Here is a 22,614-nt window from a genome sequence, read left to right on the forward strand (position 1 = left end):
TCATCTTGTTGGGCATGAAACTGATGATCTCATGTATGCTTTTGGTCGGAGGCTCATCCTATCCAAATAATCCTATCTTAGTTTATATCTTCACTCTTCTCAAAGTCTACAATGATACAGAATTGGGATAAATTATGGGCTTGGAAAAAGAAACCCATAGAAGCAGGACATTCGGCCCCTCGAGCCTGCTCCGCCATTTAATGAGATCATGGCTGACCATCCAAATTCAGTACCCTGTCCCTGCTTTCTCCCCAGATCTCTTGATCCCTTTAGCCGCAAGAAATATATCCAACTCCTTCTTGAACTGGTCTATAATAGTCTGACCCGCTCAGCATTGTTGATTAAAAGCCAGACTTTATTAAAGTCTAATTAAAGGTTTAGTAATGGTAGTATGAAAAAAGCATGGGCTCTAACATGCAGACCACAGTGGTCCTATCTGAACAATTTTAGTACTGTATTCCAGTAAATGTCAATGCTGCTGTGGTCCAGTATTTGTAACTTGTAAACTGTTGGTGTGCTTTCAAGCATTTTCCCCACTTTATTCCTCTTTTCCCAAGAGGGGGGCAGTTGAGCCTTTGACCATTTCTCTACGAGATGGGTCTTTGCTGCTGTCATAACATTTCACCTGACAGCAGACCTAAGATCGGGTGGTAGGTTGGTTTCCCCTCTTGGGGACAGTTCCTTGGGCAGTCTGTGATAGCTCATCTGTGTGGCTGTTATCCATGTGTGAACTTTGACCGCAAATGCCAGCAGGCTATCCAAGTGTGACTGTGAAGAGCCTTACACAGAAGCCTCACCTGGCATTTGTACACGTGCACTTCCAAAGGTTGCTTTCTATCCACCAGGAGCAAGAACCCTAGCCACCTTTCTGTCCCTCCTACTTCTCCTTTTAACTGCGGGCTCCTGCAGCCAGTTGTCGAACACACCCCTCTTCTGAGGGGTTTTTCATTTGTGTAGCTGCCAGCAGAGGTGTGAGATGTACACTAAATGCCGACATTATTACTGCTACCCCACAAGTACTCAGAATTGTTATTTTCTACACAGTTAACCTGTTGTTTGAAAGCTTTAGATAATTAAAAGAATATAGTGTTAATGTTCAGCAAAATAAGAGCTGGGTTCATTTCAAAGTCTGGCTTTTAGTCTGACCCGCTCAATAATCTTGACTATCAGAGACCAATTCTGCATGGTTTGAAGTGATGGATTTGGATCTAAGCCACCTAAAGTGCATTAAATAGGGGTGGATCCGCCTCCCAGGAGGAAGGTTCACACAGTGCCATATAACTGCATCCTTAGTTTATCTAAAATACAACTGCCTGGGAACTTTTAAAACTTACAAGATTTACATTTTGGAATATTAGCGGATGGGAGAAATGCACTCCTATCATTAAAATATAACTGGCATTTGGATAAATCGTCAGTGGAGAAAACTCCATTACTCCTGGTGAGGGTGTGATGTGAGGCTGGCAGAGTAAATCTAGCCCTGCATGATGCTGTACATGTGCTAGTCGGAGATTGGTACCAGAGTATAGTTGGCCTCTTGGCTGTTGAGCAGCAACTTGCTTGAAATGCACGATTGGGATTCTTGTTAAAATCCAATATGTCTCTGACTGGCTTGAATTTTCCAGAAGTCCTGCTTTTCAGTAGTGACCTTGATGAAATTGTGATTGGCAGCTAGTCATCTCTGACAATTAAGCTTAATTGAAGTGGTCTGGGAATGCAGGACCAGGTGGAAATTGATTTTGGTGTGCTTTGCACTTTGTTTCAGTTTGCTCTCCTACTTGAAGCTGGCACGTGTCACTCTCCAGTTCCTCACCCATTCTTCATGTGTGAGCCCAGATGGTGAACATTAACCAAACATTGGGTACATCACAATTGAGTCCAACCCTGTCACTGGAAAGCAATAGGGAGTAGGAAGCTTGGGCTCACTTTCCCCCACCCCTTAATACCTTAATAGGGACGCTGAAGTTAATTGGAGAGTCCTAACTGCGGTCAAACTTAAGATCAGATAAAAAGAGTCAAACCTGTGACTGTTTTGGTATGTATTGCTGTTGTATATTGCCTTACTCAATTGATGTGTTGAGGGGCAAGCTCATTGGGTGTCAGCCTTGGCTCCGTGGTAGCACACTCCAATGCTGCGCTGTCAGAGCTGCAGTCTTTCAGATGAGGCGTTAAACCGATACCCCGTCGGTCCTCTCTGGTGGACATAAAAGATCTCATGGCACTATTGGAAGAGCAGGGGAGTTCTCTCTGGTGTCCTGGCCAATATTTATCCCTACATCACTTAAAAACACTTTAACTGGTCATTATCTCATTGTTGTTTGTGGGAACTTGCTGTGTGCAAATTCGCTGCCGAGCTCTCCTACATTACAACAGTGCATAATTTTTGAACCCACACTTCAAAAAGTACTTAAGTGGGTGTGAAGCGCTTTTTGGGACATTGAGTTTCAGAAAGGCGCTGTATAAATTCAGATCTTTTATTGTCATGGCAGTGTAGGTCTTTGAAGGTTTGCTGTTTAAAAATGTGTATAGAAGTTTTAAAAAGACTGAAGGGCATATGGTGGTTAAGTTTCTTTAACTGGCCAGTGCTTTATCCTTGAGTGTTTTAGTTTGACTCATCCAGCTATAATTACATTTTTTTTAAAATCTCATTTCTTTTGTGCAGCCTCCTTCGCTGTCTGAAGAATATGCAATTGAGATGCATGATAGTAATGCATTGCTGTACTCCTACATGGCCATTACGGTGAGATGAAATTATTGCACTAACATTTAGTTTTCTAGGCTACATCCCACTCCCTTACAACAGAAAGTGGTAGAAATGTACAGCTATACTAGTCTGAGAAAGAACGATAAGTGTTCTAATGTACGTCTCACCTGAAAGGCCAACCTATCTTTCTCACTTATGCTCTTGACCTTTCTCTTCAGCAGAACTGACTCGCTTTACTTTAGAACTGTCCTAATCGTTGGCTCCATTTCATCCTTTACCTCATCCAGCTCTTTTTTAACAATTTTTTTCTTCCTTTTCATGTGTCAAGGACCCTTTGATCCCTCTTCCCCATCACTTTCTTCGGACCTCAAACGATCCATCCTTGGCTTCATTCCCTTGCGCCCCCAACTCACTGAATTGAGTTGGCATGATTTGACATGATGCTGAGCTCTTCTCTGCCATCTTCACCTCCACACCCACTGTTTTGGCCAGGTGACTTCCCCCTGCACAGGGGACTCTTTCTTCTGTCTTCAGAATTCCTGTTCCACCTGGACCCTTCCCTCTGGCTTCTTGCCCTCTCTTGATCGTTTCATTGCAAACTGCTGGTGTGACCGGCCTTGTCAGTTTCTCCATTCTCCTCATTCACTCCAGTTTATCTCCCTCTGAACTTGCAGCAGTCCATGTTCTCGGGTCTAACCTTGAGATCATGATCAAACCTGTTGACCGGTATCAAATCCATCACTTCTGCCATTTAATCGTCTCCTGTCCTCCACCTAATCACAGGCCTACTTTTTTTTTTTTTTTTCTCCCTGCCCCATTTTCATGGCTGTTCGTTTTTGTAAGCTATTCGTCTGTAACATCTCCCGATTCTGACTAGCGTCATTGATCTGAAATGTTAACCCTACCTTCCTCTCTTCACAGATGCTGAGTGTTTCCAAAGTTTTCCGTTTTACTTCAGTCTTCTTCTCTCTCTACCTGCCAATGACACCTTTATCTCTCATTCCCTTGAGTTTGCTTAGAACCTTTTGTCTCAAAATCAAGAGTTTGATTCAGTTTAAAAGTAGGGGAAATCTGAATTGGTGCAGAAAATTTAGACTGATTACGAATTGGTAATTGACCTTTGGGTGGGTTTATGCTTTAGAGCACTGATGCACTGTGTCAGTGGTCTGCCGTAGTTTCCTCCAACTGTTCGTGTATTGTTGCAAATGGCCTTTCCCCCAAGGAGGAGAATTGTCCTTCAGACCCTAGTGACTGGATAAAGACTGGTTTTGGGGTTGAGTAGTGTAGTGGGCTAAAGACTGGCCTTTCACCTGAGACTTGGTTTCAAATCCAGAATGACTCCGCTGGCTGCAACAAGTTGAGCAGTCTCCAACCGCTTCCTGCTGGCGGTCAATCCACTGCACCAGAACTGCCCTTAATTTGGTGCCAAATTACTAATCTCACCAGGATCCCACCAGGTGAATAGTGTCAAAAATGGAAAATTGGCATACAATATGTGCGTTGTTCTGCAGTTGGGACTGAGCGCATTATTGAGGTAGAGTCGAGGAAGCTTTATTTTGTAGCTAAATGTACCGTGTCTGTGCTGGGATTGGTTCCTGAAATATAAAATGTTCCATCCCTCAGAACTGACATCTTTCAGCTTCCTGAGCTCAAAATTCAAAGTAATTTTGAAAATTGCAGTGGTACTGGCAGAGGGTTAGAATCAGGGAGCCTGCTCAACACCTGGGGAATAGTGCAGGAAAGGAAAAATATTAGTTAACTCCATTTCTTCCCCCTCCCCCAGCTAACATTGTTTTCCATAAGATTTATAAAATGTTAATTTCCATGCAGTAATACTCAATTGAATGTTGTGGTATGATGCATACCACTCACGTACAACAGGAAGCTTTCCCAGCTTCACTGCAGTTAGGTTGAAGCATTTGAGTTCTTGAGCGTTGAGTGAAAATGTTAACTTTTAAGAAGAAAAGTTTATCAGTATCCCTTTCTTGGTAACTTTCTCACCTCTCTCCTCTCCTCTTGAAGACTCTGGGGGCAATTTTCAACTGCCGGCAGTCCTATTTGATATGTCTTGACAGTTGAAAATGGCAGGGAAACAGTGGATGCCCTTGGCCGCCTGATGCAGTTTACAGGTGGGCCTGTAAATAGGTGCCCAGTGCTCCTGCCCAAGAGCTTCCCTATGCAGATCAGGGTCCTACGCTGGTTGTAGAATCCTGCTTACAATTTTCAGATGGAAATGGGTAGAGTGTGTGTCCCCCACATTTTGCCAGGTGGTGTGATGCCTAACCAGTGGTCCTTAAAAAGTTTGCTGGCGACCACTCCAAAAACGGCCTGGAATGTTTTTGATGGTACCCTTCCCTTTTTTTTTTCCTACCAACTTCTGGCTTAGCTCACTCATGGAGCAGCTATTTGTAACTGTTAGAGCATCATAGCCAAGCCTGATGCTGTCCTTGTCTAGCTATTAGGAGCAGGATTTTACTTTCCATAGCCCAAGGGCAGTGAGACCATTTGTAACACTTCTACTCTAACTCCTCCTGAGATCAGTTAATTCACTACAGACTCTGACCTTCTGGCCTGTGTGGTTACGTGCTGTCTTTATCGACTGCGCTCTGTTCGTTCCTCCTCTTGGAAATCTTTTTTAAACTGTGTGTGCTGATCTCAATCAGACATAGTTGTTGAGTTACTGAGCCTGATGGTATGAAGGATCAGAATTAACATCAAAGTTACTTTGGTATCTCTGTTCATGTTCATCTCTCTCATTCTGTCAGGGTCAGTAACTGTCCAGCTGCCCTTCATTGGTGCATGTGTTTTTTTTTTGAAAATTGAGATTTTCCTATAGAATATTATTAACTTTCTTTTTGAAAAGGAATGCTGATAAACCTGTTTAAAACCTATTCTAGTTGTGCACACAGGCATGATGAAGATGTTCAAAATTTCTAACTGTTAATTTTTTTCTCCATTTGTAGAGGGGAAAGAATTTGGCAAAATACCAAGAAAAGGCTGAACGGCACTTGCTGCTGCTCGACGATGAAAATCAGCATTTACGGAAAAATATATTTCAACAAAAACAAGAGCCCCTTCTGCAGGAAAAGGAAAAGCAATTTTGTGCAATAATAGACCAGCAGGTGAGTTAACATTAAGTGGAATGAAGCTTAAAGGTGCTTTCATATTTACCTGTAAATAATTTCCGCTAAGTGACAGTGACCTCTGCTGTTTTCTTTAAATTTACCCGTCGTCCCTCCCCACCCCCGCAACTTCCCCCAATAACTGGAAATACTCAGCAGGCCAGTCGAGGAACAGCATCTCATCTTTCAATTAGGCACTTTACAGCCTCCCGGACTCAATATCGAGTTCAACAATTTCAGATAATAATCCCTGCCCCCATTTTTCATGCTGTATGATTTTGCCATTCCCATTTGCAACATTTTCACAGTACAGGAAACTTTGTGCTATCCGGCACCCACGGGACCGAGCTGCTGCCGTTGCCTCGAAACTGCCGTACTCTCCAGAGTTAATGTTGAGAGATACGGAGATTCTTATCTCCGTATTTGACAACAAACACTGTTGCTTAGCAACAGCTTCTAAACACTCAGGTGTGGCATGCAAGCTCTGTAGCTGAAGCTACAGACCTTGCACAGCTTGACTGTTCAAACAAAGCAAAAAAAAAAATAAAAGAATAAAAAATGGCTGCTGATTTTTGCCGGTGGCTCCAGTTTGCCGGATAGCTCACCTCCGGATAGCACACAGTTTCCTGTATGTTCTTTCAATTCCTTCCTCCCCTCCTAACCCACCCCATCTCTGCGCCTGCTTAATATCTGTTACATTTCCAGCTTTTTCCAGTTCTGATGAAGGGTCCCAGACCTGAAACGTTAACTCTGTTTCTCTCTCCACGGATGCTGCCTGGCCTGCTGAGTATTTCCAGCATTTTCTGTTATTTCAGATTTCCAGCATCCGCAGTATTTTGCTATTGTATTCCCCCAATAACTTTTCAGTTGTATGGGCTCTCCTTTGTGATCTAGAGATCCGATTGCTACTAAATGCAAACATGGGGCTGACTTCCCTGTGTTTACATTAAAAGGAATGGATGATCTTAACCCGATGGCAGGTTTTAAAGTCTATGATGGTGTTGTGTAAAGTGGAGCGCTATTTATACTAACGATTACAGGCAACAAAAGGGAGCAATGTTCCTGCTGTCCAGTAATGTAAATGTGCTTGCCTATTCCTACCTAGGCTCTAATGCCACTTCCTGTTGGAGAATGGAGCAAGTGAGTACTTCCTGTTGGCGAGATGCAAGACCGTGTTGGCATTTAAAGACTCGGGGCTGGATTTTGTGAATGGAGGCGAGTTGGAGGCGGGACTGCTGCTTGTCGGGTCTATGTCCCGCCTCCATCATCTTCTGGCCAACCAGCGGGATTTTCCCCTGATTGACCTTGTTAAGACCACCCTGCGGGCTCAGCAGGCCAATTAGGGGGAAGTCGCTGACAGCACGTCAGACGTTGACGTGCTGTCTGTCAAGACTTCTTGAAAGAAGAAATGTCAGCGTTTGACAGCTCTGTGAAGCTGTCAAACACTGACATTCTCTGTAGTTTGATGAGTCCTTGTGTTCAGGACTCATCAAACCTTTCAACTTTGTAGATTTCAGATGGCTGTTGGGTCCAACAGCCAGATTTCGGAGGATCCAACAGCCAGTCTGTGAAATCGACCAGGAAGATGTCGGGACTCCTGATCCAGAGCAGTTGAAGGCTGTAGGGAGAAACCAAGGTAAGTGAACATTTTTTAAACACTTAACACTCACCTCACATACTTACCACTCCACACTTGCACCTATCACTCACCTCTACATCTTACTTTCAGGTCCCTCTGACCCCCGCAGACCTCCTACTCGACTTCTCCAACCCGGCGGGGTTCTCCGAGGTCGGGAAGCCTTCACCTGAAAAGGTAAAATGGGACTAATCCTTTTTTCTGCCTGTTATCTACCTGTTAACGGGCAGTTAAAAGGATTTAATCCCTTTCCCGCCTCAAGGAGACGTGACCCGAAGCAGCACATCTTCCTGCCTCCTGGCAAAAGGGCACGGAGGCGGGATGGGGGCGGGTTTGCCATCCGCCCCCCACTTTCTGCTACTTTACCGGCAGTCCCACCTCCTCGGGGCTGAGAAAATCCAGCCCATTGACTCTGTTAATCTGTCTGATGGCTGTCGTGTGAAGGTGAGAGTGGGGTCGGGTGGCAGTGAAAAAAGTTTGAAACCGGAAGATCGTGATTAGAGAATAAGGGTTGAATATTACTTTCTCAGTGTTTCCTCTAGCATCTTTGCATTTCATTGTAAAGGGTGGGGTTTGGGGGAAATTACTTGTACAAACCCCCCCCGCCACCACCCTGTCCAAGATGCAAGGAGAAGCTGGTTGAAGAAGCGATTGGCTGCACGTGGCCATGGGCTGTTTTATGAGCCCTCTCCTCGTGGAGTAAAAAAAGCAAATCACATGTCAAATTTAAAAAGCGTTAACATTGGAAGAGTTGTGAAGGATGAGAACAAGGTTATAAAACAGGGATGTTAAAACCGATGTCCTGGCACTTGGCGTGGGCTGTATTCAGCAAAAGTTATTAAAATAGAAGTAGATAGATAAAGATAAACCATATTGCAATTAAATTTAGATTGCATTTTTACAAACATTTCCATAATAGCCATAGATTTTTAAATGGCTTTTGGCAACTTTAGTTTTCTTATTCTGATGGTTATTTTACATTGATGCCAACACAGTAATTTATTCAATTCATGCCCATGGCCAGTAGAAACAACTTAAATTGCTGAATCACAGCTACTTGCGAGTGTAAATTCTTCTTCTTGGGCAGTCCCTCGGAACTGCGGATGACTTGCTTCCACATTAAAAATGAGTTCTCAGGTGACTGATGAGTCAAATGCGGGACCTACAGTCTCTGTCACAGGTGGGGCAGACGGTGGTTGAAGGGGCGGGTGGGCGGGGTGCTTGAGGTGCTCGGCGCCTTCCCGGATGCTTCTCCTCCACTTTTTGTGCGGTCTTGGGCCAGGTGTCGGTGAGGATGTTGCACTTTTTCAAGGAGGCTTTGAGGGTGTCCTTGAAGTGTTTTCACTGCCTACCTGGGGCTCTCTTGCCATGTCGGAGCTCCGAGTAGAGCGCTTGTTTTGGGAGTCTCGTATCGGGCATGCGGACAATGTGACCCGTCCATCAGAGCTGATTGAGCGTGGTCAAAGCTTCGATGCTGGGGATGTTGGCCTGAGCGAGAACACTGACATTGGTGTGCCTATTCCGCCAATGGATTTGCAGGATCTTGTGGAGGCAGCGTTGGTGATACCTCTCCAGTGCTTTGAGGTGCCTGCTGTACATGGTCCATGTCTCTGAGGCATACATATAATATGATACTTTAGTAGACTTTTAGTTGCTTTGTTTTATTCATGCATGCACAGGTATTGGAATGTAACCTTTAGGTTGCTTTGCTACCAGGCAAATCCGTTAGGCATTATGCCTAAGTTAGAAAAAAATGGTTTTACCTATTTTTTGAAACTTTTGTTTATATAAGTTGGAATTAACATGTTGGGACATGAGCTTCAGTGTAACGGGGGTGATGTTTGCCTTCCGGGGGCCCTTTGCAAAGTTTGGTTTGGGGGCCCTTATGTTTTACTAGACCGAAATGGAAACATCGGTCCTGTCACTTTTATTTATATCTAACTGAAATTCCAGGGGGTGACTTTTAGCACTACCATCAATAATGATCAGAATGAAGCAACGCTCTGAACCCCTGACCTGGATGAAACTGTTTTGCAGGCTGTACATTGAACACCCATGTTATAAAACCAAGAGGGGAAGAATGGGTTGAGAAAGGAACATAAATGTGGCGGAACCAACTACTCTATTTTTGCTGTTTTTGCATTTTCATAATCTCTGTATTTGTAAGTTTTACAACTCTCATATTACAGCGGGATTTGAGCTTATTGTAATCGTATCTTTTGCACTTTGAATTGAATCCACCATTACAAATCTTTCTAATTACAGATAGAACTTTTAAGACCTGTGGTGCCATCTATGCAGCAGTTCAAAATTCAGTACAAATCCTTGGGTCAGGCTCTTGATACAACAAGGCACAGCCTTCAAATGAAGAACGTTTATATGTCAGAAGACCAGAGTGAGAATTTGGGTAGGTTTAAGTCCTTGGATAAATTTGACCATTTGATGTGGGGTATGCAAGAATTTTGGATTTAGCCTAGTTGATCACGGCAAGGTGTGTAACTGCGCAATGCAAACTAGAAGGCCCCAACCAGGTTTGATCCCCAGTTTGTGCTGAGATAGCTAACTTCAGCTGGGGCAGCAATAGAGGTACTACAATTGGTTTTGGCACACCTCTCCCCCACCCCTCACCAACTCCCTTTCATAATTGCTATCCAGAGACCCTTGCTGGAAAATGGATGAGTCATGAAAATATGATGAGATTTAGCAGTGATGTCTTCCATGGTCAAGGAGCTTACTGACGCTGTGTCTAGACTCCCAGGTAAAAAATAACCACTTGCCTGAGTTACCTGCTGGCTCCTGAGGAGCTATACCCCAGCAAGACTTGGCACCTTCAGCAGAATAGGGAGAAAAATTTGCAGGGGACGTGGAAAGCAATGTGAAAAATGCAGCCTATCCCATTTCTTTGATACTTGCAAGAAAGATGTAATTTAGTAGAACATGGGCTCGACCGGCTGAATGGCCTCCTTCTGTGCTGTAACCATTCTATGATTCTAAGCAGCATTCCTGCTGAACAATTGGAATCTTGAGCCGGTTATTTTATATTGCTGGAAGGTACAAAAAATTAAATCTTTGCACATGACTCTTTCTTTTGCTGCACAGGGGTTGACTTAACTGTAAGATTGTAAATTGGCTGCTTTTTCTTTTTCTTTCAGTTTATGACTACCAACCAGTATGCCCATTGTGTCTCATTAGTTACAATATCTCCATGGCACAACTATAGTTGATATCAGAGAGATCCAATATAGACAGATGATAGTTGAACACATGCTTGCCCGGGTTAGCTCCGCAGAAGCTACCTTGCTGTCACGTTCCTTTTGGCAGTACAGGAAACTCTTTATTATCCGGCACCAACGGGACCGGCGTGGTGCCGGTTTATCAAAAAGTCCAGATTACAGAGAGGTATAGTTTAAAAGGTAGGAGAGCTCCGTACACAGCAACAAATCCAGGCTTCCCTGTTGCTTAGCAACATGTGCAGGAACTCCGGCCACAGACCAAGCGTCCCTGTTGCTTGGCAACATGTGCAGGAACTCCGGCCACAGACCAAGCGTCCCTGTTGCTCAGCAACAAGTGCACGAACCCCAGTAACACAGCCACAGATCCAGGAACGGCCACTAATATGAAGTAAAACTTACCTGAACCTACTCCTGAATTTTGCCGGTTAACAGAGATTTCCGGTTATTTAGGTGCCGGTTAAAAGAGAGTTTCCTGTAGTACTTTGTTACATTAACTTGTGTTCAGATGTGTCGTCATCTCCAGTACAGTTCCAGTGGTCACACTCTTCTTGTGTGATGTTTGCTAGTGAATGTTGAGAAGCTATTCAACTATTGGGGCATTACAGCCTAATTCAATATATTGACCTTACCCATGACATCCATTTATACACTTTTCCAGCATGAACAGCTGGATAGTGATCAGGAGAAGTATCTACTCCAGCTGCCATCAACTGATTCAGCACAGACCAGAGATCAAACCTGGCCAGTTCCACACTAGTTATTTGGCTTAATCAACTGAGTCATTGAGAGAGCCTTGTACAGTAATATGCATATTTTTCTTCTGGATGCTTGGCAAATAATAAGCTACGCAAGGAATTAATTTTTATTTGGCGAATAAGAGGGAGAGGAGCGAGCTACACTGACCTTCATTAAATGCGCCTCCAGTGGGCTGAGTCATGGAATGGACTTGGCTCAGGAAGCATGGTTTCCTCTGAGGCTTTTTGGATGCATTGATTTAATTTGACACCAGTCAAAAATCACAAATTTTACCTTCCTGCATTAATACAATGTTGCTTTGCATCATCTCCTTTTGCCATCTTTAGCTGCGTCCCATTTATTTTATTTTTTGAACTTGGAAGGTAATACATCATAACCAGTTTTATTAGGTTTTTAACTTTTTTGTGGGGTGTTTATTATTTCTCTGTGCCAAGCAGTAGATAGATAGCCAGTTATCAGCTCCTGCCAGTGAAGCTGCAAGGACGTGCACTAATGTAGTGTGGGCTGACGTTCTGCAGCTTCCCCTCTCCCTAACGGCACGGTTGATTACTTGTAGTGTGGGAGATCTACACCTCCTTTCGTCCTGATTCAGATGCAGGCTTGAGTATCACAGTATCACAGAATCTACAGTGCAGATAGAGGCCATTTCGGCCCATCGAGCCTGCACCGACACATATCCCACCCTATCCCCGTAACCGCACGTATTTAATCCCCTAACACTAGGGTCAATTTTTTTATCATAGCCAAATCAACCTAACCCGCACATCTTTGGACTGTGGGAGGAAACCGGAGCACCCGGAGGAAACCCACACAGACACAGGGAGAATGTGCAAACTCCACACAGACAGTCGCCCGAGGCCAGATTTGAACCCGGGTCCCTGGCGCTGTGAGGCAACAGTGCTAACCACTATGCCACCGTATATACCGTACTATTTGATTGTTGGGGCATCACCGCTGATTATTGCTTCAATCTTGGAAAAGCACCTCTTACTGCACTAGTGTAATATTTTCCCATTTCCCACATCTCTGAATAAGATTGCTAATTAAGTGCTTCAATGGGGACAGTTTTGTGCTGTGGGCCTGTTCCCAGTATGAGCTGGGTTGAGACTGCCCGAACTCCTTTCTTGTAGGAACTTTGCAGACAGAGGCTGCTTTTTAATCCCATTGGTCTCATCAAGATTTTAACCCGAGGCCCACAGATGGAAAAAAACCGTACCTGATCAACTGCATCACACAGTCCCCAGAAACTTTTTGACAGAGATGTAAATCTGACATTCTAATGTGCAGCAGATTTGAGGCAGTCTGGGAATTGCCCATTTCAGGTTGCTGGATCAGATAAGGGGGTGTGCGTTTTGCCTGTTTATGTAAATGCAATTCGCACAGGTGGTGACTTAATGGACCGAGTACAGCTTAAATTCATCTAATTTCCCCATGGAGGAAGGAGGGAAGTCACTGAGTGACCAGGTGCTTCCCACAAGGAAGAAGAATCAGATTCCCCTTGTTGGGCTCATGTCTTATAGGTGGTTGTGTCTTTGGAGAGACTTATGCTGACATTCTCTTTACAGAGGAGTTGAAAATTCATCTAAAGACAGCAAAGCAGCTCCTAGATGGACTTGGACTCAGACCAGACAGGGATAATTCAAAAGCCTTGGCTGGAATTAAAGAGCTTGGAACAGCTGTTACAAAGGCAGATGCAGAGATGAAGAGGTATTGGTGCACAATCCCTTTCAAATCATTTCTGTATCATTGACTGCTCTCTCTGACTATACTTTAGATGACTCAATTTTGCTTTTGTCTCTGACTTTGCTAATCATAAAATGTTGCTAAATTTTATTTGAGTGACTTACACACATTTCTTTAAATAAAACTGGGATGAATGTGTATATATGTACGTGTGTACATATGTCTATATGAATGTGTGTGTATTTGTAAAATATGGTGCGGGCATGAAACCATTTTCAGTGTTAAATCCCTAATCCAGCTGAAAGAGTGAACATGTCAAGTCCGTGCTAGCCTCGGAAGCATAAGAAAGGTGTCGGCCCTGATTCAAAAACTAGCGCGCTCAAATTCTTGGGGAGGGAATAATTTACAAATAAAGGGTGTGTTATATAGCCATATACAGGAAACTTTCGATTAACCGGCCACTAAATAACCGGAAATGTCAGTTAACCGGCAAAATTCAGGAGTCGGTTCAAGTAACTTTTTTTCCTTTTTAGTTACTTTTTTTTTACTCATTTCTGGCTGTGCAAGCGTCTAACAGAAGCTGTTGCTAAGCTACAGAGACGCTTGCAAGCTGTGCTGATTGTTTTGAAGCTGTTGCTAAGCAACAGGGTTTGTTGCTTTAGACGGAGCTCAGAAGCTCCATATGTTTTAACTATAGCGTTCGGTTATCCGGAATTGTTGATGAACCAGCAACACGTCGGTCCCGTCCGTGCCGGATACCAGAAAGTTTCCTGTACTTAAAGGCAAGGACACTGTACAAATAATAATTTAGGCAGAATTTCCTAAAAATCAGTCAGTGGTTCGCAGTGATTATATGTCAAATTCTATTTTTATTATAGAATAAAATCAGGATTTTTACAGGTGTTTTTGAGGTCACATGCCATGAATCCATCCGTATTTTTTGTGAAAGCTTGCTAATATCGATATTCCTAGTGTTTAAGAAATTATAGGCTAGAAATTCATCTCGGGCGGTGGGGCCCATATTCAATGCAACTGAATATCAGGCGCTGCTTATAATGGGCAGCCAATCCGATACTACCTGTTTTGTGCTGCAGCCAGAGACCAATTTCTAGACCTATATTTAGAGTTAACCTCCGGGTCTCTTGGAGAAGTAAGTACCAGCTTGGCTCAGTTAGTTGCACTCGCTCCTGAGTCAGGAAGTTGTCGATTTTCAAGCTCCACTACAGGTTTGGGTATATAATCTAGGCTAACACTTCAGTGCCATACTGAAGGAGTGCTGCATGATTGGAGGTGCCATCTTTCGGATGTGATGTTAAACCAGTGCCTGCTCAGGTGGATGGTTAATGATACCACTGCATGGAGAAAGAGAGCGTGGAGTACTCCCAACATTACACCCGAAACCAACACCACCAAAAGCGGATCACCTGGTCATTCATTCACTTTCAGTTTGCGGAACCTAGCTATGTGCAATTTGTTTTCCTACATCAGTGACTGCACTTCACAGGTTATCCATTGGTTATAAAGTGCTTTGGGGCATCCTGGAGATGTGATGAGATACTATGGCCCTGAATTTGTGGAAGCGACGGTGCTCGCCGCTGACCTCAAAAGCTGCCCACAAAGATCTAGCGATCTCTGACGTGAATTTCAGCTCTCCCGAGTGTTCGTTTGAATCTGGCGCTAAATCGAGTGACTCTTGATTTACTTGTGATGTCATCAAGCAGGCTAAGCAACCAATCACATTGAAGAATTCTCGCAGACAGCAAACCAGGAAGTAAAATGCACAGATTATAATTAATACATTTTACAGAGAGCGAAATAAAGATTGGGATGTTCACAAAGGATTAAGGTAGATGCTGAAACATCAAACAAATTTAAAAACCATGTAATTCTTACCATATTGGTGGAAAAATTTGACATTCCACAAATATAACATTAATTTTTCAGGGCTAGAACAGTTGTTCAGCAGTCATTATGTCATTTAAAAACCCAGTTACATCTCTTTCAACAAGACTTAACTTTTTGGGGGTTTTTAACAACGATATTCCAGCGTAATAGGGGAAGTTTTCGTAAGGATTTGAATTGATTGCGGGCTTCGAGGAGATCCACAGCGTAGAATCACAGACGGCAACTTCTGGATCTCTGCGTGCACTGGCTCCAGACGTTTCTGTTGCTTTCCGAGGAGTAATGACGGCGAACGCTGACAGTTTCGCCGTCATTACCACCGCAAAATTCGGGCCAATATAAACACAAGTTTCTTTACTTAACAGTGAGCCTTGGAAAAACTAAATGCTCCTAGTCCTCCTGACTGGAACAGACAGCTGTGCTAATGAGCCCCTTGCAATGTAGGGCTGGAAGTAAGCAACTGAGGGGGATCAGCTCTGTAGTTAGACTAATTCTATTCAAATGCCAGGGATTTAAAAAAAAAAAAAAAAAAATTATTGCTGAAGTTGCACAAAAAAGGTATGAAAGAAATTCTGGTATTCCCAGTGATGTCCAGGAAAATTTTCTCCCCTTTCTCAAGCTTCTCTCCCTCTCCAGTGTTTCACAGAGTCCTGCTCATCTGTGACGAGAAGGAAAATGAAATGCAGCAACACCTGGGTTAGAGAGACCATAAGTAATTTCTGTCCAACCTAACACTTGGTTGAAAAATACAGCTTGTGGCCGTATTGCTGCCAGATTTATTCAGCCCAGTGAAGTGTACAAGATTTGACCGTTTGGCTATGGTTGTGCATAAAGCGGTTTAATTTTAATAAAAACATTTCAGACCACCATTGTTTTTGATATCTAACTCTAAATCGGAAAATGATGGTTAGTCCAACAGGCATTTAACACTTGCTTTTCTTCAGGGTGGATATGATTTTAGATTGATATTGTTACCTAATTTAATTGCAAAACTTGAGTCTCTTTTTGGCCTTGAAAGGTGTTGGCTGCAAGGGTGCAGGTAGTACAGGAAACTTTCTTTTATCCGGCACGGACGGGACCAACGTGGTGCCGGTTCATCAAAAATTCCAGATAACTGAATGCTATAGTAAAAGATACGGAGCTGAGAGCTCCCTATAAAGCAACAAACCCTGTTGCTTAGCAACAGGTTCAAAACAATGGCCACAAGTTGCAAGCGTCTCTGTAGCTTAGCAACAGCTGCAGCCACACCCTTGCACAGCAACACATGGAGCAAGGCAAGTAATAAAAGTTACCTGAACCTACTCCTGAATTTTGCCAGTTAACCGACATTTCCGGTTATTTAGGGGCCGGTTAATCGAAAGTTTCCTGTAGTAGCATGGAAAAGCTAATTCCAGAACACCACTAAGAGTTAAACAGTTGAACAAGATGGTACCAACCCAAATGGACAAAAGTCCGATTTAGGATTAATACTAGGAATTTCTTCCTCCAACACAGTGATCAACACACTGAAGTAGAATTACAGGGAGGGCAGTAGAGGCAAAAACCTTGGGATCATATAAGGAATAGTTAAAAGCTATATGAGGTTATAGGTTATTCCTCCTCAACTCTCTCCTCCATATCTAGCTAGTAATTTTATGGCTCTTATCAATTCCTGACAATAGGCCTTAGTCACAGCCATGTTTTAAAAATTCAAAACCGGCTGTTTGTTTTCTGGACATATCATTTTGAAAGGGAGTGCGATGATTACCACCTTTGCTTACATGTTTAGGATTAAGTGTCTGCCGTATCATCCTAACCAGGATGTCTATACACTAGAACACAACCCTGTTAATTGAAATGTTATACAAAAATAAATACTAACTATGAAGGAAGATTCCCCCTCTGCAGTTTGCAACAATATAATGAACCTGCTCTTTATCAATTGATCTCTATCTCTCTCTCTCTATATATTTTTTATATATATTCATACTCTCGTTTGAAACTTGAGGGCTATTTGTTTGTGTTGTGAAAATCTGATCTCCTAGAATTTCAATATCTCTCCAATAATGGTTTCATAGTTTGTACTGTAGTGATAAGTACATTAAATGGATTTTAATACCTATTAGCATTTATCTCCTCTCCTAACTGCAAAGCTAGTGTATGATTGCATAGTTCAAAGTGGAATCAACATGATATCACTTTGAAGTTAATATATTTACATTTTTAATTTTAGCTACAAACCTAATGTGCTGGAAACTATACAAAATGACCTATGGAATATAATGTATGCTCCATTTGTGGCATTGACCCTAATTTACTTACAACTTTTACTCGTGATGAGTTAGGTCAGAAACAGTTGTAGGTTATGTATCCTATTCTGAGTTCCACTCCATTCGCATGGGGATGTAATGACCGTGAAAGACGGTTATACTGACTATTCTGTAGACACTGTTTTAAGATCAAAACCCCACTTTCAGAGCCGTGTGCGACAGGCGCTGAGTTTGTTAAACTATGGCTGTGCACTGCCTTTTAAAATGGTGAGGAGGAGGAGAGAAACCGAAGCATTGTGCATGTCTATTTAAATAATGTGCAGAGCTGAGTCATGGAGAACTTTTTAATGGTAGTGAAAAACAGACTGTGCTGCCCTCACAGTTCTTCACTAACATGGAATGCATAAAAGTGGTCTAGATAGCCCACCATGGAACAGTTATCACTGGGGGTGGGGTTACCTGTGGTCTCTCACCCAGTGCAGAAACCCGAACTCGTGCTAGATTGATCACTTTTACCGTATGTATTTTATGTTCACACAAAATGCACAGTATAGCTGTCCTATAAGTAGTTTCCTGTATTGATCAGTGATTTTGCTTAGACAGTGAAATCTGCCAAAGATTGATTTTTATATATAGAGACCTGATGTCCAGAATAACCAATTGACATCTATGCCAACAATCTACTAATCAATCCGACTTGAGCCTGTTTAACTGCATCTGAGCGAAAGAAAGAAAGACTGACTTGCATTTATATAGCGCCTTTAATGACCACCGGACATCCCAAAGCGCTTTACAGCCAATTAACTACTTTTTGAAGTGTAGTCACTTGCAATGTAGGAAACACGGCAGCCAATTTGTGCACAGCATTGTGATAATGACCAGATGATCTGTTTTTCAGTAGTGATGATTGAGGGATAAATATTGGCCAGGACACCGGGGAGAACTCCCCTGCTGCTCTTCAAAATAGTGTCATGGGATCTTTTATGTCCACCTGAGAGAGCAGACGGGGCCTCGGTTTAACGTCTCATCTGAAAGACGGCACCTCCGACAGTGCAGCACTCCCGCAGTACGGGACTGGAGTGTCGGCCTAGTTTTTGTGCTCAAGTCTCTGGAGTGGGATTTGAACCCACAAACTTCTGACTCAGGCGAGAGAGTGCTACCCACTGAGCCATGGCTGACACAGTGAATTTCACTGTCGCCAAAGCTGCAATTCTATCTTTACACTGATGAGCTATTGATAATGAGACCAGCTCTTATGATTTCATGAAAAGGATAAAGACAACACTGTGGCGTATATAAGAAATGCATCCATACTGAGAATCACAACTGTGGTATAAATTAACCATTTCCATGATCTCTGGTACAGCAGGGCAGCAGTATGGGTGCTACAAGTGGGCTGTTCCTGAGATAGGGAAGCCGAGAAATCTGCCAGATTTTCCACTTCTGATTACTACCTATTCACTGCTGCTGGAAAAGTGCGCACGTTGTGGACAGGATTGCGCTCTCAGCTTGGTTGTCCAGTCCTGGATGAGCTGCATTTCCTCCAGTTAAGCATTGGATAGACAAATGCCATTGTCTTCGGCCCCTCCCACAAATCCATATCCTTGCCAGCGATTCCATCCCTCTCCCGGCCACTGTCTCCGGTTAACGCAGATCGTTTGCAAACTCAGTGGCATCTTTGACCTCGAGCTGAGCTAACGACCCCATGTCCTCTCCATCACAAAGACCGCCTACTTCCACTTGGGTAACATAGCCCATCTGCTGCTGAAACCCTCGTCCATGCCTTTGTTGCCTCCAGACTCTAATATTCCAACGCTCTCTTGGCCAGCCTCCCACCCTTCACCATCCATAAACTTCAGCTCATCCGAAGATGGGACTGCCCGCATCCTATCCCGGTCCCTAATAACGTCAAATTTAGAATTTTCATCCTAGTGTTTAAATCCCTTCATGGCCTTGCCCCCTCCCTATCTCTGAAATGTCCTCCAGCCCTACAATCCTCAGAACTCTGCATCCTTCCAACTCTGGACTCTTGTGCGTTCCCCACTCCCTTTGCCACACCATTGGAGGCCATGCCTTCAGCCATCTAGGCCCTAAGCTCTGGAATTCCCTCCCTAAACTGTACAGCTCTACACCTCTCTTTGCCTTTTAATACCCTTTTTAAACCATCTTCTGACCAAGCTTTTCTTTACTCCTCTTCATATCTTCTTCTTTGGTTCGCTGTCAATTTTTGTCTGGTTACACTTCTGTGAAGTATCCTGGGATGTTTTACTGCATTAAAGGTGCTTTATGACTGGAAGTTGTTGTTTGTCCCTGCTGCGATACCACAGTTGACTGACCTGACAACGCTTGTTATCTTAAGTTTGCCCATGAAAACTAGACTTTTGGACAAGTTACTGGAGGTTGGCCAGTGTTTGTGAAACGATATCCCTCAAACACAGGTCACTGTTCAGGAGCGAATGGGAGAACATCAGAGGGAAAGGAACGGATTGCAGCAAAACTCCTTTTATTAAAGCCGCCTTGGAGTTATCAGTGTACCAAATTGTGCTGATATAAATGAAATCAATGCCAGTGATATTGAAAATAATGCTGTTTTGTTGCAATGTAAAACTCTGGCCTCCCAAATGTTAAGTCCTTGGGCCACCCACAGTGCTGCAATGCACATTGAATGTTTTTCTGAGCAGAGTGATTATTTGCACTGGTGGGGCACGTGCATGCGCAGAAAAAAAAAACAATCAGAAATCTTGTCTTGTCATCCAAGAGGAGCAATCAGAACGATAGCAAAATACTGCAGATGCTGGAAATCCGAAATAACAACAGAAAATGCTGGAAAAACTCAGCAGGCCAGGCAACATCCGTGGAGAGAAATTAGAGTCAACGTTTCGGGTCAGAGCCCTTTATCAAGACAACTTTGTTGCAAATACACACTGCCTTTTCCGACTGAGTCGTTGGTCCTGTTGTTTGCTTGGTGTGAAAGATGTCAAAATTCTTAGATGGGTGCTAGCTGAACACTTATCTAGTTTATCCCATTCCGTTTTTTAAAAAAAAAACTCTGTTTACTTTTTGCAGTTTTTTTGCGAAGATCGAGGAAGTGGCCTCTTGCATCAGCAGAGAGACTGCTCTTATACATCAAGAGCTGGATGAACAAGCCTTGGGGATGGAAGTATCAGCGAAGGGGATTTTCAAATAGCCCACTCCCCTTTTTTTATAAATAACATTGCATATGTGTACAATAAAATCTAGCATTTTACATTAATGAATTTGTTGGTTGGTAGATTGCATGAATAACATTTTCATTTATTTGTACAGTATATGACCGTCAAGGTGAGTGTTGTGTTGCTGGTTAATCTGCAGAACATTAGCAATGTGATGTATAGTGAAACGTAGCTTTGCACTCCTTAGTTTGCATCACTTGGTTCCCAGATGAAAGGAGGCTAGGTGATTTCCCCATGGGAATTGAGGAAGAGTCTCTGAGCAGGTCATTGCTGGGCAACTTCCTTGCAAATAAAAAGTCGGCCTGTCATGCCCTCTGGATTAGATTGTCTAGTTACCTCTGATTTGGGGATGCTGCATGTCTCAAGGGGACAATAAAATCTGGGGTGAAGAAATGAGTTTTCCATTTGTGAAAACAATTGCTGCACGTTCTGGGCATCATGCTTCACCTCCTCTTCAAAGACTTCTTCCTGCATTAGTGTTTATCTTTGTGCCGTCTATAAATCGGATTTCTGAAATTGTTGATCAGTTATTTTAAGCACCAAAGCTCAGCCAAACAAAACTTCATGTTACCCACATCAGGGAAAATGTTACACAAACGCACCTCCTAAGCTGCATCTACCCAGTGTTTTTTTTTAAACTGACAAAAAGCAATGAGAGAGATGTCAGTAAGTGTACATATATCTTCCATTATAACATTTGAGGACACTGGCAGTTCAGTGGCATATATATCCCCTTGAAGTTTCTTTATGTCTACAGTAATAGGCTCTTCATGCTGATTCTATGCACCTTGCTCTCTTGGTATTTATACCTCAATCAGACGTGATAAGTTCATTACTAATGAGCGCAAGGTGGAGATGGATTTGTACTGAATATTTTAAGGAGAAAGTCCCTTTTGATAATCCCAGTGTTTCTTGCACTCCTTGGCTTTTAAGCAAAATAATTCAATGATTTGGAATTTATATGTTTTTTCTTGTAATTTTTTTACGATAAATCCTGTTCTGGGAAAGGAATTTTATACAGAAATGCCAATCCCCATGAGCTTTTCTGCCTAAGCCATAAACGTCTGTTTTGCAATCCAACATGGCCCCGACAGAATAATAAATCCTACCAGCTGAGCCCGATAAGGTTTAAAAAGAAATTGCTGTTTTTTTCTCAATTCATTAAAAGTAGTTCCCCAACTCACAATAAAGCAGTTTTATTCCAGTGTTGTGTCCTTAAAGATTACTTTTAGTAATTAAATCTTTGCTTACACTAATCGCAATTTTGTGTATTGCCATAAACCCTGAAATTCATTAATGGTTTTTTATGTTTCTCTCCAGTTTTCCAAGTATTTTTTTTTAACTCTGGTCTCCCCAGGCAGGAAGATAGGCAGCTAATCTCTGCAAGCAGAATCAGTCGTTATCCTTGCCAATCAGGCTGTTGTCACCAGGAGTAACGTGCTCTCGCTATGTTTTTCATGCATATGGTGAAGTGCCTAGTCTCGGCCGTGCCATCCTGGGCAGGTGCTATACAGATGGAGAATTGCTTTTTGAGGTTATTGCAGATGGGATCTTGCATTGCACCTGGCCATTCCTTTTGTATGAACTGGATTTTCGACTGAAGATTAGCGAGGAAGAAGATCACAGCCAAACCTAATCCTTTCCTTGCATGATGCCAGGTGCATTCACTTTCCAACAATCGTCACTAAATAGCAAGCTGGATCCTTTCGTTTTGAACATTTTTTTAAAACTCTCTCCAAGTTGTTGTGATCTGGCACGCACTGTCTCAAAGGGCGGTGGAAGTAGATACAATAGTAACCTTCAAAAGGGAATTAGGTAAATATTTGAAAAGGGAACATTTGCAGGGCTCGTGGGACAAATTGGATAGCTCTTTTCAAAGAGCCAGTACAGGCACGATGGGCCGAATGGCCTCCTTCAGTGCTGTATCATTCTAACCTAGGGTTGCTGAGCCCAGTTGTTGCCCCTCTATTGCCACAGGGTTGTGATCAGCTAACTGCAAGTAGGAAGTGAATCTGGGACCTTCTGTCCCTAAGTGCCTCAGTTCCAGGCTAGGGAGGACCCTTTCTAAGTGGGCCATCAGTGAAACTCTGGCACATTCTTAATTTTTAGCAAAAGTT

General features: G+C 43.0%; 1 protein-coding gene across 1 annotated transcript in view; it reads left to right on the forward strand.

Annotated features, from left to right (window-relative positions):
- The window catches only part of haus8 (HAUS augmin like complex subunit 8), a 57,743-nt gene extending 36,042 nt beyond the window's left edge, over positions 1-21,701 (forward strand). The window contains exons 11-15 of the mRNA XM_086004500.1: positions 2,663-2,740; positions 5,668-5,826; positions 9,728-9,869; positions 13,017-13,158; positions 20,352-21,701. Coding sequence (XP_085860626.1) covers positions 2,663-2,740; positions 5,668-5,826; positions 9,728-9,869; positions 13,017-13,158; positions 20,352-20,472 — 642 coding nt within the window. The 3' untranslated portion in view covers positions 20,473-21,701. The remainder of the gene's footprint in view (positions 1-2,662; positions 2,741-5,667; positions 5,827-9,727; positions 9,870-13,016; positions 13,159-20,351) is intronic.
- Positions 21,702-22,614: the final 913 nt, after the last annotated feature.

The sequence above is a fragment of the Somniosus microcephalus genome, chromosome 13, assembly GCF_052327205.1.
Source record: "Somniosus microcephalus isolate GS21.2 chromosome 13, FLI_Smic_1.0, whole genome shotgun sequence".
NCBI classification, from domain to species: Eukaryota; Metazoa; Chordata; class Chondrichthyes; order Squaliformes; family Somniosidae; genus Somniosus; species Somniosus microcephalus.